The 15,002-nt window shown below is 41.5% G+C and overlaps 2 protein-coding genes across 2 annotated transcripts in view; one reads left to right on the top strand and one right to left on the bottom strand.

Moving 5' to 3' along the window:
* Positions 1-12,453, top strand: part of niban2a (niban apoptosis regulator 2a) — a 36,990-nt gene extending 24,537 nt beyond the window's left edge. The window contains exons 7-14 of the mRNA XM_017492837.2: positions 2,159-2,263; positions 3,327-3,489; positions 5,371-5,558; positions 6,165-6,320; positions 8,327-8,440; positions 8,601-8,708; positions 9,426-9,537; positions 10,159-12,453. Coding sequence (XP_017348326.1) covers positions 2,159-2,263; positions 3,327-3,489; positions 5,371-5,558; positions 6,165-6,320; positions 8,327-8,440; positions 8,601-8,708; positions 9,426-9,537; positions 10,159-11,003 — 1,791 coding nt within the window. The 3' untranslated portion in view covers positions 11,004-12,453. The remainder of the gene's footprint in view (positions 1-2,158; positions 2,264-3,326; positions 3,490-5,370; positions 5,559-6,164; positions 6,321-8,326; positions 8,441-8,600; positions 8,709-9,425; positions 9,538-10,158) is intronic.
* A 1,317-nt stretch (positions 12,454-13,770) lies between these two features.
* Positions 13,771-15,002, bottom strand: part of slc31a2 (solute carrier family 31 member 2) — an 8,018-nt gene continuing 6,786 nt past the window's right edge. The window contains exon 4 of the mRNA XM_017492840.2: positions 13,771-14,939. Within this exon, the coding sequence (XP_017348329.1) occupies positions 14,771-14,939 (169 nt within the window). The 3' untranslated portion in view covers positions 13,771-14,770. The remainder of the gene's footprint in view (positions 14,940-15,002) is intronic.

Below are 15,002 nucleotides of genomic sequence, written 5' to 3'. Positions count from 1 at the left end.
GAGGTGATGAATACACAGCAGTATTTCCATAGCGTGTGAGTACAGCATGGCATTATGCTGCTCTTAAGGCACGTCTCTCCAAGTTTCAAACAATTTGGAAATTCATCATCGTTCAAATCCATTGGGCCTTGAAGGAACAAATGACTCCTCTGACCATAATGGTTATAATGGGTATAATGGATATTGCATTGATTGTAATGGTAATGCTCTACTGCTTATATTCTTGCCTTGTATTGGTGGCATGTTACGTCTAGTGGATGCCAATAAGTAATGGTTTTAATGGTTAGCTGATGGTTTGTAGTGGTATTTGTATTTTTATTCTTTTATATTTATATATGGTGTGTGTGTGTGTTAGAATTTCTGTGATGGTTTCCGTTGTTAGGATGGTTACTCCTAAGAAAAGGAAACGAAGTGTTTAATTAAACGTATTTAATTCATGCAAGTATACACATTCGACATCTTGCAAGGGTAAATAGGGAAGTTTTCAATATTAATATAAACCGGAAAGCAAACGAACGGAGTATCACGAGGTTCGGGTTGGTCATGCCAGCGTGAACACACATGTACAGAACACACACGCAAACACAGCCAGAGCTGCTGTTTATATTAGACATTAAAGACCGCTGGTTCGGACACACCCCGATGAATGAGCCATGTATGAATGGCACTACTGCTGCTTCTGGTCTGTATTACACCCTGATGCAGCGTGAAAATAATGTGCCCATTGAGTGAAAAGGTGCATGTGTGTGTGTGTGTGTGTGTGTGTGTGTGTATGCACGTGGTAAGGATGTATTCATTTCCTGACTGCTTTCTCTCCTATAATATCGCAGCCCTCCCATAAGTTGCTGGAAATGACTGTGTGCACTGTTCTCGGGGATGGGTGTGGGCCTGTGGTGTTGTGTTGTGGTGTGTTTTTTAATTTATTTATTTATTCTAAGAGGGCTTTGTGCGTGTTGGCACACACCTGGTAGTGCCCGTCTGTGTTGCCATGGAAACAGAGAGGGAGGGGGCTGCAGATGCCTGACTTCTCCACAGTATCTTGCAGTGCCTCGGTAGAACGCGTGCGGTGCAAGCAGTAACGTGTTGAATTGATACCGTACGCGAGTTCCAGAACACTCAACACTTCATTGATGATAATTATAGCATCAACAATAGCCTTTATTTTCCCTGAACAAACACTTCCCGGAGCTGACTCCTTGTACGCCGTCCAGCGATTACGGAATAAGCTACGTACCTTCCCTGTTCCTCTTGGACAACCTTGTGCAACTTTCAGGAAGCATTTCAAGACCCTGGTCAATTGGTGATCATCAGATACTAATGCTTTCCTCTCCTACCTTCCTGCCTGTTTGTTTATTGGTTACACCAACCATTAATGAACTCTTAGTCTGTTTTGAACAATAATAATAATAATAATAGTAAAATTTCTTGAAAGTGTAATGATTAAATAAATACATAACGACGAAATGAAAGATCGTATGGGATGAAAGGTTGTATGAATGAATGGCTTTCCACTGTTTTTAAATTACAAAGCACAATGTTCGGATGATAAGCGTGTCATCTACTCGGGCCTTGTAATATGAAGCTCCTGGTTGAATCCTGAGGCTTGATCACGCTTGGGACGATCGTTTCATCCTAATCCTTGGGTACGGATTTTGTCAAGCCTTGTGCTTTTTATTTGTTTATTTATTTAATTATTTATTTATGCAATATTTGCCACAGAGAGCCGCTACACACACCCACACACGCCCTGATGTGGTCAGCACACTTCAAAGCGCGATTGTTATTGCTAACACTTCAAACACAGTGAACAAGGGACCACTTCAGGATCAGTGTGTTTAGTTAGTGGGTAATCAGTGTGAAGCGATCAAACGTCATTGGAGTTTTCGAGCGTGACCGTCTCCTGCTTTTGCGATCGCACGGACACCCAGACGCTTAGGACGAAGGGTGTAGAAAAAAAGTCCACGAAAGCTAAAACCTGCTGGTGTGTTCCTGCATGAGCACTCGATTGCTTTCTAGGGGTGTAACACAGTCTGTCTGTATCAGTGTCTGTATTTCTATTTAAACCTGAAGTAGACGTGGAAACATTAATGTTTTTATTATTATTATTAAATATGAAGCCTGTGAATTTTCGCTCAATTTTGTGTGCGTGTGTGTGTAGATTCTGTCCAACCTGGTGATGGAGACACTGTATCCGGAGCTCAGGACACAGATAGGACCTCGGCTGAAGGGCAAGCTGCAGCAGAGACAAAGGAACTGGATGCTGGTCTGTACTCAATCCCCGAGACTTGAGTCTTAAACACTCGTGTGCATTTAAAGTATGGAACACACACCCGCTTTGTTATGCGGGTGCCACTAATATTTTACAATACGCCACAATAATGAACACGTAGAATATTTTCACGTACTATTCAGGAGGTGGTTGTGTAGATGGACGGCATATTCGCGTGACTAAAGCGGTCTTATTTGGGATGCATCCCAGTTTGAGGGGATCATTATGTCCTTCTCGATGAGGATAATGGTAAACGTCCAAAGCCACGCCCCCGAAACTCCTCCACATCCACTGCCTATGCTAGAATGGCAGAATTCTAGTGCAAGAGGCAGCTTTTTTTCCCTTCTCGTCCTGATTGGTTGGAGTCTTGTGCGCCTCAGAGCTTTTTCAGTCTCCGCCCCTCGTTTATGGAATCGATCGCCACCGGACATCCACCTTGTACCCTCGATTATCATTTTTAAAAAGAGGCTGAAAGCGTATCTTTTCTCCCAGGCGTTTTTTTTTTTTTATCAGTTTTTTTCTATTGTCTGTCTCTATTTGGTTTTATTATGTTTCCTATTGAACTTTTTCCTCCCCTGTTCAGCACTTTGGCCAGCTTTGCTGTAGAAGCCAAATTTACTTACTTACTTACTTCCCTTCATCGATTATCCGTTCTATGGATGAATTTAGCTAGCTAATGGGATGCAGTCAGACTGACTATTTTCAAAGCCTAGCTGTATTTTGATCTAAGTTGAGAAGCTATTCAGCAAATCACAAATAGCACATGCACAGCCTGCTAGAAGTGATAATATATGATGACATTAAAGGGTGTGGCAATGTCTTCTGAGGTTCCGTTAGTTAAAATGCTCCCCAAGCAGACATACTGTACACTTTTGCATCACAATGCCATAATAATCCCTAAATAAGAAAATCTACAGTATACGCGTAACCTCCGTGATCGCAGCCATCACTGTATTATTGACGCCGATTTATTTATTTGTTTATTTATTTATTTTCCGAGCAGGATTTACGTCCCGTGACCTCCTGCTGTTTGTGTGCATGTTGGTTGATTTGTTAGATCTCGGATGCGGTGTACAGGCAGGTGCTGTCTCAGACACAAATGCAGTATGAGGCGATGGTACAGGCCTGTGAGGAAGAGCGCCCCCGTCTGGACGCTGCGCTGCGCACAGACATGGACCAGATCGTTTCGTCCAAAGAGCATGTTACCGGAAGGATGCGTGGTAAGTCCAGACGTGTACAACATTTGAAACTCTGCTTTGTACCCGTGTTCGACACAAGCGAATCAAAGACGGCTTTGGCCGAACGCGCGATGTGATGACGTCACACGATGCGTCTCGGTGCAGATCTGCAGGAAATTTGCGGTAATATTGAAAAATCGCGAGCTCCTCCGAATATTGCCGGGTTTGCTTGATTGTGCATTCATTTCTGCGATCGCAAAAGAAGAAACACTAAATCCTGGAGGGGCTGACTTTAAATGACATCGAGTTTTCCGGAAGTTGCTGTCATATATCTACAGTTCTTAGACAAGGTTTTTTATATTGTCCTTACAAGTCTCATTCAGACCACACGTCTTTACAGGTACTTTTCCATCTTCTCTCTCTCTCTCTCTCTCTCTCTCTCTCTCTCTCTCTCTCTCTCTCTCTCTCTCTCATCCCATCCTCAATTCCTCGCTTTCCTCTCTCATTACACATTAAACTGCATGCTGGAAATGCTCACTTGCTGGAAAAAAAAAAAGAAAGAAAAGGCTTGGCAAGGGCACTGCTTTTCTAATAGAGCAGTGCTGGTAGAACTGCATTCCACAGTCAGCCCCAGAGTTTATGTACCATCAGGACTGAAACCTACACACTGTTGTTAATAGTACGGTGTGTGTGTGTGTGTGTGAGATGAATGAAGTTGTTTTGTTTCTGTTTGGAATGAGGATTTGTTATATAATGCAACTGAATGTAAGAAATAATTGCTGTGGATGGGGCTGGGTTTTATATATATATATATATATATATATATATATATATATATATATATATATATATATATATATATATATATATATATATATATAAAATATATATATAATATATATAATATATATACACATACACATATATATATATATATATATATATATATATATATATATATATATATATATATATATACACACATACACACACACATACACATATATATATATATATATATATATATATATATATATATATATATATATATATATATATATATATATACACACATACACACACACACACACACACACACACACACATACACATATATATATATATATACACACACACATATATATATATATACACACACGTACAAATATATATATATATATATATACACACACACATTATATATATATATATATATATATATGATGCACAATATTTATCACAACGTATAGTTTTGCTCACTGCCAGCATTAAAAAAAACAAAACTGTTGTAAATAATATTAAGTGCATCACTTCAGCTGCCTTCAGTCAGTTTGTATTGATTTAAAAACGATTTACAAATGTAATAAAAAAAGATATCATGATATCCACAGTATCTCAGAAAAGCATATTGTGACTTCGTTTATCCCAATATCTGTATTCTCGTCATATCGCTCCGTCCCTACTGGCTAATCAGATGCCACATGACGTCTTACAGTTCAAAAACGGTTTCAAATGCAGCCTTCGTATTTCGTACATTTGGGTTAAGGTCATGGCTTAAACCGTTATTTTATTATCATTTTTCTACATATTTTGTCCACGTTTTAATTGGACAATTCTGTACAATTCTGCTTTGTGTCCGATTTCAGCGCTAATTTGTCCCAGATGACTGTCTAATCACGACCGATCCCTGTCGAAAATTTTTTTTTTCCTGTTATATGAAACTATTTCGCTTCCTCGTGTCTTGGATTACGCTCCCTTGCGTCCGAATACAGAATAGAGCTCGTGTTAGATTTTGTAGTCTCGATGTCGATGAGACCTGCGTAAACAGTGTGTTTTGATCGTGTCCCTGTTGTCTGGAGTCTCACGGTTGTTGTTGGTGTTTGTTTTGTTTTTTGTTTGTTTGCTTTTGTTTTCCATGTGCAGCACTGGTGCTTCCGCATGCAGATCAGGTCCTGAAGAGCAGCGTCCAGCCCTACATCAGCTCCATCCTGGAAGCTCTGATGGAACCGGTGAGCCAGGGATTCTCCGAAGTCAGGGAGGTTCTCTTCCGCGAGCTGGTGGAAATCAGCATGAACACGGTCAATGAAGGAGGCAGAGAGGCGCTTGGAAAGGTGAGGGGGGACACCACATGGCGGAACGGCTATACTATTCTATACTTCCCATTACATCACCATGCTTTTCAGAGTGTGTCGATTGATTCGATTTGATTTTCTAAACCAGCAGTTTTTACGGTAGTACGAATATGCTCATTCTGAATCGTTATGCGTTTCTATAGTAACAGCAGGGACTTGTATGGTGGACTTTCACATGTTCTTAATTACAAAATGTGCTGTTATGTAACAAAGACAGACATTTAATTGTTGCTATGGGGATGTCTTCTGTAATAAGAAGCTTATTTAGTATTTATGGACTGAGCATCCCGTGTCCGTGGTTTGTAAGGGTCAGGAAGAGGACATTCCCCATTTCTGGTTTCTCAGTAACATGATGTCTGTGGGGTTTTTTGGGGTTTTTTTTTTTTTTTTTTTAAAGCTTTTGAGCACTTTAGTTATTATAACCTTTTTAATTCGTTGATGACATGAGTAGTGATGAAACTTTAATAAGGTTAGGATCGTGTTTGAGCTCGTATGTGCACATATGTAAACTATATAGAAAGAAACTAATATAGAAAAAAAAAAAAAAAAGCCCCATATTTGAGTTGTCACTCTCTCTTCCTTCAGCATATGGAGAAGGTGTCTATGTTGGCCTTCCACCCAGTGAAGATGCAGAGCTGCTATGAGAAGATGGAGCAGCTGAGTCTGGAGGGCCTGCAGCAGAGATTCGATGTGTCCAGCCCTTCCGTGTTCGTTCAGAGAGCCCAGATCCTCATGCGAGAGGTCAGTTCATTTCTTTATCTCTCGTCAACCTGGCAGCACTGTTCTCATACCTGCTCCATTTAATAACATTTAGTTTCACTGTAAATATTTGGACACCTCTGTTCACTGCATAATGTTCTATATGTCACTGGTATTTACTTGCTATTGAGAGTGTATGTTTGACTCTTTAAACAAAACAGAGGAGCCAGAACAGGAATATCTCGTTTTTAATAGCCATACAGTCAACTCAGGTAGTAGTTGTAATAGTAACAGTAGTAGTAGTAGTAACAGAGGTAGCAGTAGTAGTAATAGTAACAGTAGTAGTATCAATAGTAGTAGTAGTAGTAGTAGTAACAGTAGTAGTAGAAGTAGTGGTAGTAGTAGTAGTAGTAGTAGTAGTAGTAGTAGCAGAAGCAGTAGTAGTAGTAGTAGTAGTAACAGAGGTAGTAGTAGTAATATTAGTAACAGAGGTAGTAGTAGCAGCAACAGTAGTAACTAGTAGTAGTAGCAGCAGAAGAAGAAATAGTAGCAGCAGAAGAAATAGTAGTAGCAGCAGTAGTAGTAACAGCAACAGTAGTCTGTAGTAGTAGCAGTAACGGCAGTAGTAACTAGTAGTAGCAGCAGAAGAAATAGTAGTAACAGTAGTAGTAGTAGTAGTAGCAGCAGCAGAAGAAGAAATAGTAGTAGCAGTAACGGCAGTAGTAGCAGTACCAGTAACAGTAGTAGAAGCAGAAGAAATGGTGGTGGTGGTGGTAGTAGTAGTAGTAACAGTAGTAGTAACAGCAGCAGCAGTAGTAGTAGCAGTAACAGTAGCTGTAGTAGTAGCAGCAGTAGTAATAATAGTAGTAGTAGTAGTAGTAGTAGCAGCAGTAACAGTAGTAGCAGTAAGTAGCAGCAGCAGTAGTAGTAGTAGTAGCAGCAGTAAGTAGCAGCAGTAGTAGTAACAGTAGTAGTAGTAGTAGCAGCAACCAGATTCACAGCATGGTAAATAAAGCAATAGTGACATTGTGTGGCAACATCCAGTACTACATGCAAAATAAAGATGGATGGAGTTGCACTGTATTGCACTGTATTGCAGTAGCCAAGGAATCTGTTTAACTGTAAGAAAAATACAAATTCTATGGACATTTATTTATTTATTTATTTATTTATTTATTTATTAACATAATCCAACTATTCAAATATTAGAATCATTATTCAAAAGTGTACACTAACATCCTGGCTTTTTATTTAGAGCCTTAGTCCTTTTCATTCTGGAACCTTCCACCAACAGATCCCGCATTACACATTACGTGTGAGTTGATGTTAAACCTAATTATAGAAGTTTGGATGAAATCGTGTCAACTCACGTGATCAGTTAAACGGACTGCTTAATACAAGAACTCAATATTACACTCAAAGCACTTTGCATTGTAGGAGGGGAGGGGGGGTGCATCTCCTCAACCACCACTTGTGTGCAGCGTCCACCGGCAGCCATTGTGCACCAGAACACCCAGCACACACCAGCTATTAGTGGACAGGAGAGTGATGTAGCCAATTCAGAGATGGGGATTATTAGGGGGCCATGATGGACAAGGGCCAATGGGGGGGGGGGATTTCGCCAGGACATCTGAATGACTGTGCTGTTTTTACAGTATAGTGTCCCCATCATTATACAGGTGCATTATGCCCCCACACAGACCTCAGGGTGAGCGCCCCCTGCTGGCCTCACTAATACCAGTTCTAGCAGCAACCTTAGTTTTCCCCAGGTGGTCCCCCATCCAGGTACTGGCCCGTCTCAACCCTGCTTAGCTTCAGTGGGAAACCAGGCGAGAGCTGCAGGGAGATCTGGCTCTTTATAGCTTAAACAGTGTCATAGCACTGAAACCAAACCAATAATGGACCCTAATAATAATAATACAATAATAACGGTCTTTGAGAACCACTGGTGTGTACACGTTATGGATCTTTGACCATGTAATTTATCCAAAGCCTGGATGTTCTGTGATCAAATCCCAAATTTCCATCCTGTGTTTTTTCCAACACAGCAAATGGACAATGCCGTGTACACTTTTGAGCAACTGCTGTACCAGAACATGGCGGAACAATCAGGAGAAGAGCTTATTAAAAACATCCATCGCAGCCAGGACCGAGTACTGAAGGTGAGTCAGCCAGAGACCTTTTTAAACAAGTCTAATGCCAGGAACCTGTGCTCTATTCAAAGGGTGCTTATCTTATCTTATTTATTTATTTATGAATAAAGCTACACACAAAGTTCAAACAAAAAGCAAATGGCCGTGTGTTTGTTCTTATCGTTGGCAGAAATATGACTATGACAGCAGCACAGTGCGCAAGAAGTTCTTTAGAGAAGCACTGCTGCAGATCATCATCCCGTACATGCTGAAACAGCTCCATCCCGTATATGCTCCGGTAAGTATTACGCATCACTCCTCCTGCGTTCTGGGTATATCTGTGTCTGTCTCTCACGCTGTTCTAGTGGTGTGATGCAACGCCATTATCTAAAACCGTATCCGTTTAACGCTCCGAGTATCCCCGTGTGTTTTCAGATTTCAATCCGAAGTGGGCACGACCGAAACTTTAAATATGAACCTTACACCCCGAGAAACACCGGAAATGACCGGGAATAAAACCTAGAAGTAGTAATGTGAGCATTGTCAGAATGGTGTTTGAATTGTACATCCTCAGGAACATCACCTGAGCTAGGGATCTGTCCTGCACAGGACTGGGGGGAGGGGGGGGGAGGCTTTATTTATTTTTTAATCCTGCTCAGGGAGTTATTTTTGTTTGTACTTGCCTGTAATATTTTTCAACAAATCTCGTTTGTCATCTAGTTGCGTAATTGAATGTACCGTGACCCTGACCAGGCAGTTACTAAGGATGCTGAAGTAGCATCGAAGGCGCCGCATATTCATGTTCGTACCGCAACGTTCATATCCGACCATGTTTGTTCTGGTGGAGGGGGGGGAGGGGGGGGGGGGGGGTTTGGTTCAATCGGCTGAGCGAGATTCAAAGATCCGAGTCAGTTAAATGATCCGGACTTCCCATCACTACTGATCACCATCTTTAAACGACGTTCCGTAAAAAGATTCACAAAAGAAAACCCATGTTCCTGTTTATTCTTCTCAGGAACTGCCCAAGTTCAAAGAGCTCATCTTTGAGGATTTCTCCCGCTTCATATTAGTGGAGAACATTTTCGAGGAGGTCGTCCTACAGTCCGTCACTAAAGACATCATGATGGGTAAGACGATTTCCATGCTCTATTTCCGTACGGCGCGTTTCCGCAGTTGTACCATTTAGCCCAGACAAAACCACTCATGATATTGCATGTACTCGAGAACTCCTGCTGTTATGACGAGGACCGCCCTGTGTTAACGTGTTTCAGCCAGAACGCAACGGCTACAAGTGGTACAAAGAATCTTTACCAAAAAAAAAAACCCCAGAAATAAATAAATCACTGGACAGCTGTTGAACTCTTATACAGTTCTGGCTGATGTGCAGAAACCTACAGAATCTTAAGGGCACTAATTTTTAAGCAGTGCAGATTTGGCATTTTTCCCCACAAACTGTCTGATTACAGGGGCGACCCCGAAGGGGCTCACAGGTCTCGTGATCAAAAACGCCTACTCGCATAGGGTAACCTTTCTACAAAAAGAAATTCCGCACTTTTTAAGGAGGATATTAAGGACATTTAGCTTAACATCTGATTAGCTTCAGACGACGAGATGGGGTGTCTAAATTCTGTGCGTGTACGATATCTCAGGTTTGTAAGAGAGGTGTTCTAGCCAAAAAAGTCATTTTTAGAGCGTGTGTCGGACGTTTTCTACAGACAGGAGCTAAATCGTAACCGTTCTGTGTGCAGCTGTGAAGGAGGCGGCTATTCAGAGAAGGCACAACCTCTACAGGGACAGCATCGTCCTGGGCAACAGTGACCCGAACCTCCACCTGATGGAGGAGAACTCTATCGACTGGGCCAGCCAGTATGGAGGAGGAGGAGGAGGAGGAGGAGGAGAGGAGCGATTCCGAAGGCGCAGGCAAGTTGTATCCATGATTCTGACTGAGGGCATGGCGCCAATGCCTTATGGCTCCTGCTTGGAAGTACCCGGTGTGGAAGAGATCCCCGAGGAGAATGAGATGCAGACGGGTGAAGATCTTCAAGAGGACCAGGTCGGCAGTAACGACCTCCATAAACAGGCAATCTTTCCTGTAGTGTCGAGATCCCCGGAGGAACCGACCACTCCAGACGACGTCCAGCAGATCCGTCAGCTCATCAGGCCAGTGCTCGAGGTGGTTCTTTCGGATACTGACCCAGTGCTCACCAATGGGATACTGCCTCTGGAGGAAGGAGAGGAGATCGAGTCCATCACCACAGTGGAGGACGTGATGCCAAAGGACTCCGCTATCGCTAGTGCCATTCAGGAGCTGGAGGACGCCGTTCAGGGGGAAGAATGCAACGTAGACTCTGACGCGGAGCTTCCTCGAGCGTCCTCCGAGTCCAGTCCTCGACACCACGACGACAGCGGATTTCAGTCTCCGACCAACGAGCACAGACACGACGAGGACGCTCGGCCAATCACTGCAGAGCTGAAGGATGAAGCCGAGCCCGTGGGTCCCGAGCTGGTGATGCTGATGTTGGACCAGGAAGATGAATCGTCTGAAGATGGCTCACAGGCCGGAGAAGCAGACGATTTTGAATCTAACATTTAATCCAAGACATGGACACATCACTTGTTTTCGTTTTTCTTTTTTTTTTTTTCTTCCTCGAACCGAAGGTCCGCTCCGAACAATGAGATCTTAGCGCGATATATTGAGTCAAAAAGCATCTAATATTTCCGATCAGATTATTCTAAACCAATATAAGAGGCTATTTCTACAATTCCAAGCTTAAAACGGTCTTATATTTCTAATGGCAGATCCTTTTTGCTTTTTTCTTTCTAAACAATTTCAAGCATGAAATGAGTAGTTATACCTCGAAATATTTCTAGAAGTATTTGTACGACCTAGCCGAGTTTGTGTACGTTGAAGATATTTTTTACTAGCCGTCTTTTTCGAAATATTAGTCGACATGGTGCACAATCAAATGTGTTCGATTTGAAACCGTGGCAATCGAGTTTTTGTATAGATTCATATCACTGCCTCGTGTAGCTTAAATATCGTTACTTAATCTTAAATCTTATCGCTGAAATGCCCGATTTCCCTCTCCGTGATATAATAGTCGGTTAGAAGCGAGTCTCGAATCACACTGAAGCTTTAATTCCGTTTAAATACCGGGATACTATATGGATATCTGTGCATTCATTTTATATGGCTTCAGAAACTTCTAATACTGTTTTTTTTTTTTTTTTTTTTCTTCATATTTATATACAAGGGAAGTGAGGTCACGAAATGTTGCCGGTCTCGAAAAGGTGTATTTATTTGTGTTTTGCTTGTTGTTGTCGTTAATGCGATGCTACGTTACTATAGTTGCAGCGGAACGGCAACGTCATATCCACATAGGACTTGGCGTGTCATCTTTCTGTTCCTCTAATAACACGGGAGAGGTTTTGACGTCGGTACAACCCTCATTTTATCTGGCGGGTGAACGCGACGTGGGTAAACTTAATGCGGCTTTAAACACCGGTGTTCAGCGAGCTTTAGAACCTCGTGAAGTATTAGGGGTCTGTTTTTGTTTTTCTCGTGTTCGGCTGGAACTGGAGGAGGACGATGATGATCAAGCGTCAGCACGGATCTTTTATAGAGGTGCCAACTTCTGGTATTTTGATGGAATGGAGCGAGAGAATGGCTCTTTTTGTTAAATCGGGCGGGGGGTTTTTCCCCCCCTCTCTCTCTCTTCTCCATTCAGATTGATAATCTTTGGAATTTGTCACTTTTTTTTTTTCAGGAATATCTACGATGACAGCCAGTGAAACATTTTTCATCACCTTTCCTTTTCTCCTCCCGTATTGCTTCTTTCGTTTCTGAATCGCCTGGTTGTTGTGGTTCCCTGAAATATTTTACTGGAGTGAATCTTTTTCCTCCGCTATTTATTAACCCTGTATATTTTCTTCTTCTTTTTGTTTTGTTTTTTAAATCCTACTGTAGCCGAACTCTTTGCCTCCGTTCTTTTCTGTCCGATAGGCATAAATGAATGGAAAAAAAATAAACCTTTTAAAACATTTCTCAGCTTTTTTTCGTCTTCATTGTGCTTATTCCATCTGCTCACTTTCCTCAGCACCAGTTTAGCATTGTGGTTAGGGGATGATCGTGGATATCAGCTGTAGAATACACACGTGTGGGTGTGTGTGTGTGGCCAGAATTTTCAGTATTGGTCAAATCTGACCACAACACAATTCCAACTATAGTTCATATGCTGTATTTTGTGGTTTGCTTTAAGGAAGTGGGGGAAGCTCGTGACCTAGCCCTAGCTATGGAAGCAGCATCTGACGCCGTTGTGATCGTTTGGCTTGTGCAAGTGAAAAACAAGCTCATTTTTCCACATGGTGAGGAAGTTCACGCTTAAGGAGCTTGACCCTCTCTCTCTCTCTCTCTCTCTCTCTCTCACACACACACAGTGATTTTTATCTCTGCAAGTGGCCAGTCTGTACAGCACTACGGAGTCACAAATAGGTTTTTTCCTGCTACTGGTTGCCATAGTAACATTTATCAGTGGGTGGTGCAACTAGCGTTTCACTTTTGACACCAAAATGAAACCTTCTGAAGGCTGTGTATAAAACTCACCAGTGTGTGTATGTGCATCATATCCTACGAGATGAAGTAGAACCCAGTGTGTACTCTTTGCCGTTGTGCCCATCAATCTGCGGCAAAAACGTCTCAATTTTGGCGCGTCGCTGGACACGCCCACATCTATTCAGTGCCGTCGCTCTTTGCCCGAAGTTGCCAGCTCTCATGAATGATCTCCGTGCGAGTCACCGTATGTGTGAATGTACCTTTTAATCAAAGTTTCTGAATACCGGGACGTGGTAGCTCAGTGGTTAAGATGTTGGAGCACTGATCAGAAGGTCATGAGTTCAAATCCCAGCACTGCCACGCCACCACTGTTGGGCCTTTAACCCTCAACTGTTCAGCTGTATCAATGAGAATTAAGTCCCTCTGGATAAGGGCGTCTACGGAAGACTGCTGTAATGTACTGAGAGCATCACCCCATCACCCCCTTACAACAATGATCCATTGTGTGGGTTTGTTTTTAAGAGGAAAAATTTTTTTGTTGTGATTTGTTTAAAAGAAAAAAAAAATGTACATACTCTCATAATTTGGGTATGCTGGGTATTTTATTTTATACAAAGTTTTGGCATTAAATTTGCTGAAATACTTTCATTAATGAAACTGTCTTTTCAAGGTCTTCCTGTACTACGATCAAACACAAAATCTGTCCCTAGAACTAAAATGTATAAAAACTCAATTAAAAAAAAAAAAAAAAAATACAACCAAAAGCACACTGGAAGTAAAGACTAAAATATTTATTTTTATTTATCTAAAAAAAAAAAAAAAAAAAAAAAGGTTCACATTGGGAAAACTTAATAAATGGTGAAAGTTCAGATCCTTCCAATCCCGTGGACCTGAAAGATAATGGTGCTCAAATTGATCCTGTCTGCAGTCTGGTTTTCAGTAACTGAACAGAAGCACAATCCAGATTATTACCCAAATCAATTTAATATAATTTAAAAAGAAATGTAGTTGGAAAAAAAAAGCTTAAGTTATGGCAAACTTGTTAGAAAAACAGTAACGGTACTAAATTAAGATTCACTTCAAAACTTAAAAAAAAAAAAAAAAAAAAAAACAACATTCCTCCTTGCAGCTATCGCTTGTGCATTTAAGATAAGGCCACATGATACATGAAAAGAAGAGGAAAAAAAAAAAAAAAAGTCATTGACATGTGACTCGTGTCAATCACGAGTTCGAAAAACTGTGAAACCATGGAAGTTCACAATATGACTAAATCTTTCAAGAGGAAGTAAAAGGTTATTCCCAGCCATCACATGCCTCCTTTGTTGGAGATTCAGTGTGTACACGTAGAGCACACGGTTTTCTGTGTGTGTTAAAAAGAACTACACATTAACTACCACACAGTAAAGTGGCATTGACCTTGATGAGCCAGGATCTGGTCACCTGACGCCGGAGATCGGGTGTCCCAGGGCTAAAGTCATGAAAGCAAGATTATAAATTGACATGGAGCACGACGATCATGTAATCAGAACTCGCACTGTTTAAACTAGACTGGGTTAAGACCTAACTTCTAACATTTGCACTCAGAAAATGAATGAATGCTTTAGGATTAAGTTAAAAAAACAGCATGGTGTTCTCTAAAAACAAAAAAAAAACAACAAAACAAATCCATGCAAATTTCTATGCACTGTAAAAACAGCCCACTTTTGCATACTCGTGGATAAGGACCGTGTAAATTTGTCTAGTTTGTCAGTCTAAAAGAGAAAGGAAGTAAATCCCTGATTCGTAGCTTCTGCTTTACCCCTGGCCACTTACGCGACATAAGCCGAGACAGGGTAAGCGATGAAATAGCCTAACAAAGAGCCCACGATGACTCCGATGAATATCCAGACGTTGTAGGACATGACGCAGAGCATAAGCATGTATCCCAGGACCACCTGAACAATATGCAGTCCTGTCCTGACGCCATGAAGGAGCCAGCTGTAATAAAGACACACAAGCCCCACATTAGTGCGTCAATTAGAACAGGAGTCCATTATTTCC

This window comes from Ictalurus punctatus, chromosome 18 (genome assembly GCF_001660625.3).
Source record: "Ictalurus punctatus breed USDA103 chromosome 18, Coco_2.0, whole genome shotgun sequence".
NCBI lineage: Eukaryota > Metazoa > Chordata > Actinopteri > Siluriformes > Ictaluridae > Ictalurus > Ictalurus punctatus.
The sequence above is the reverse complement of the archived record's forward strand: the minus strand, read 5'-3'. Positions and strand labels throughout refer to the sequence as shown.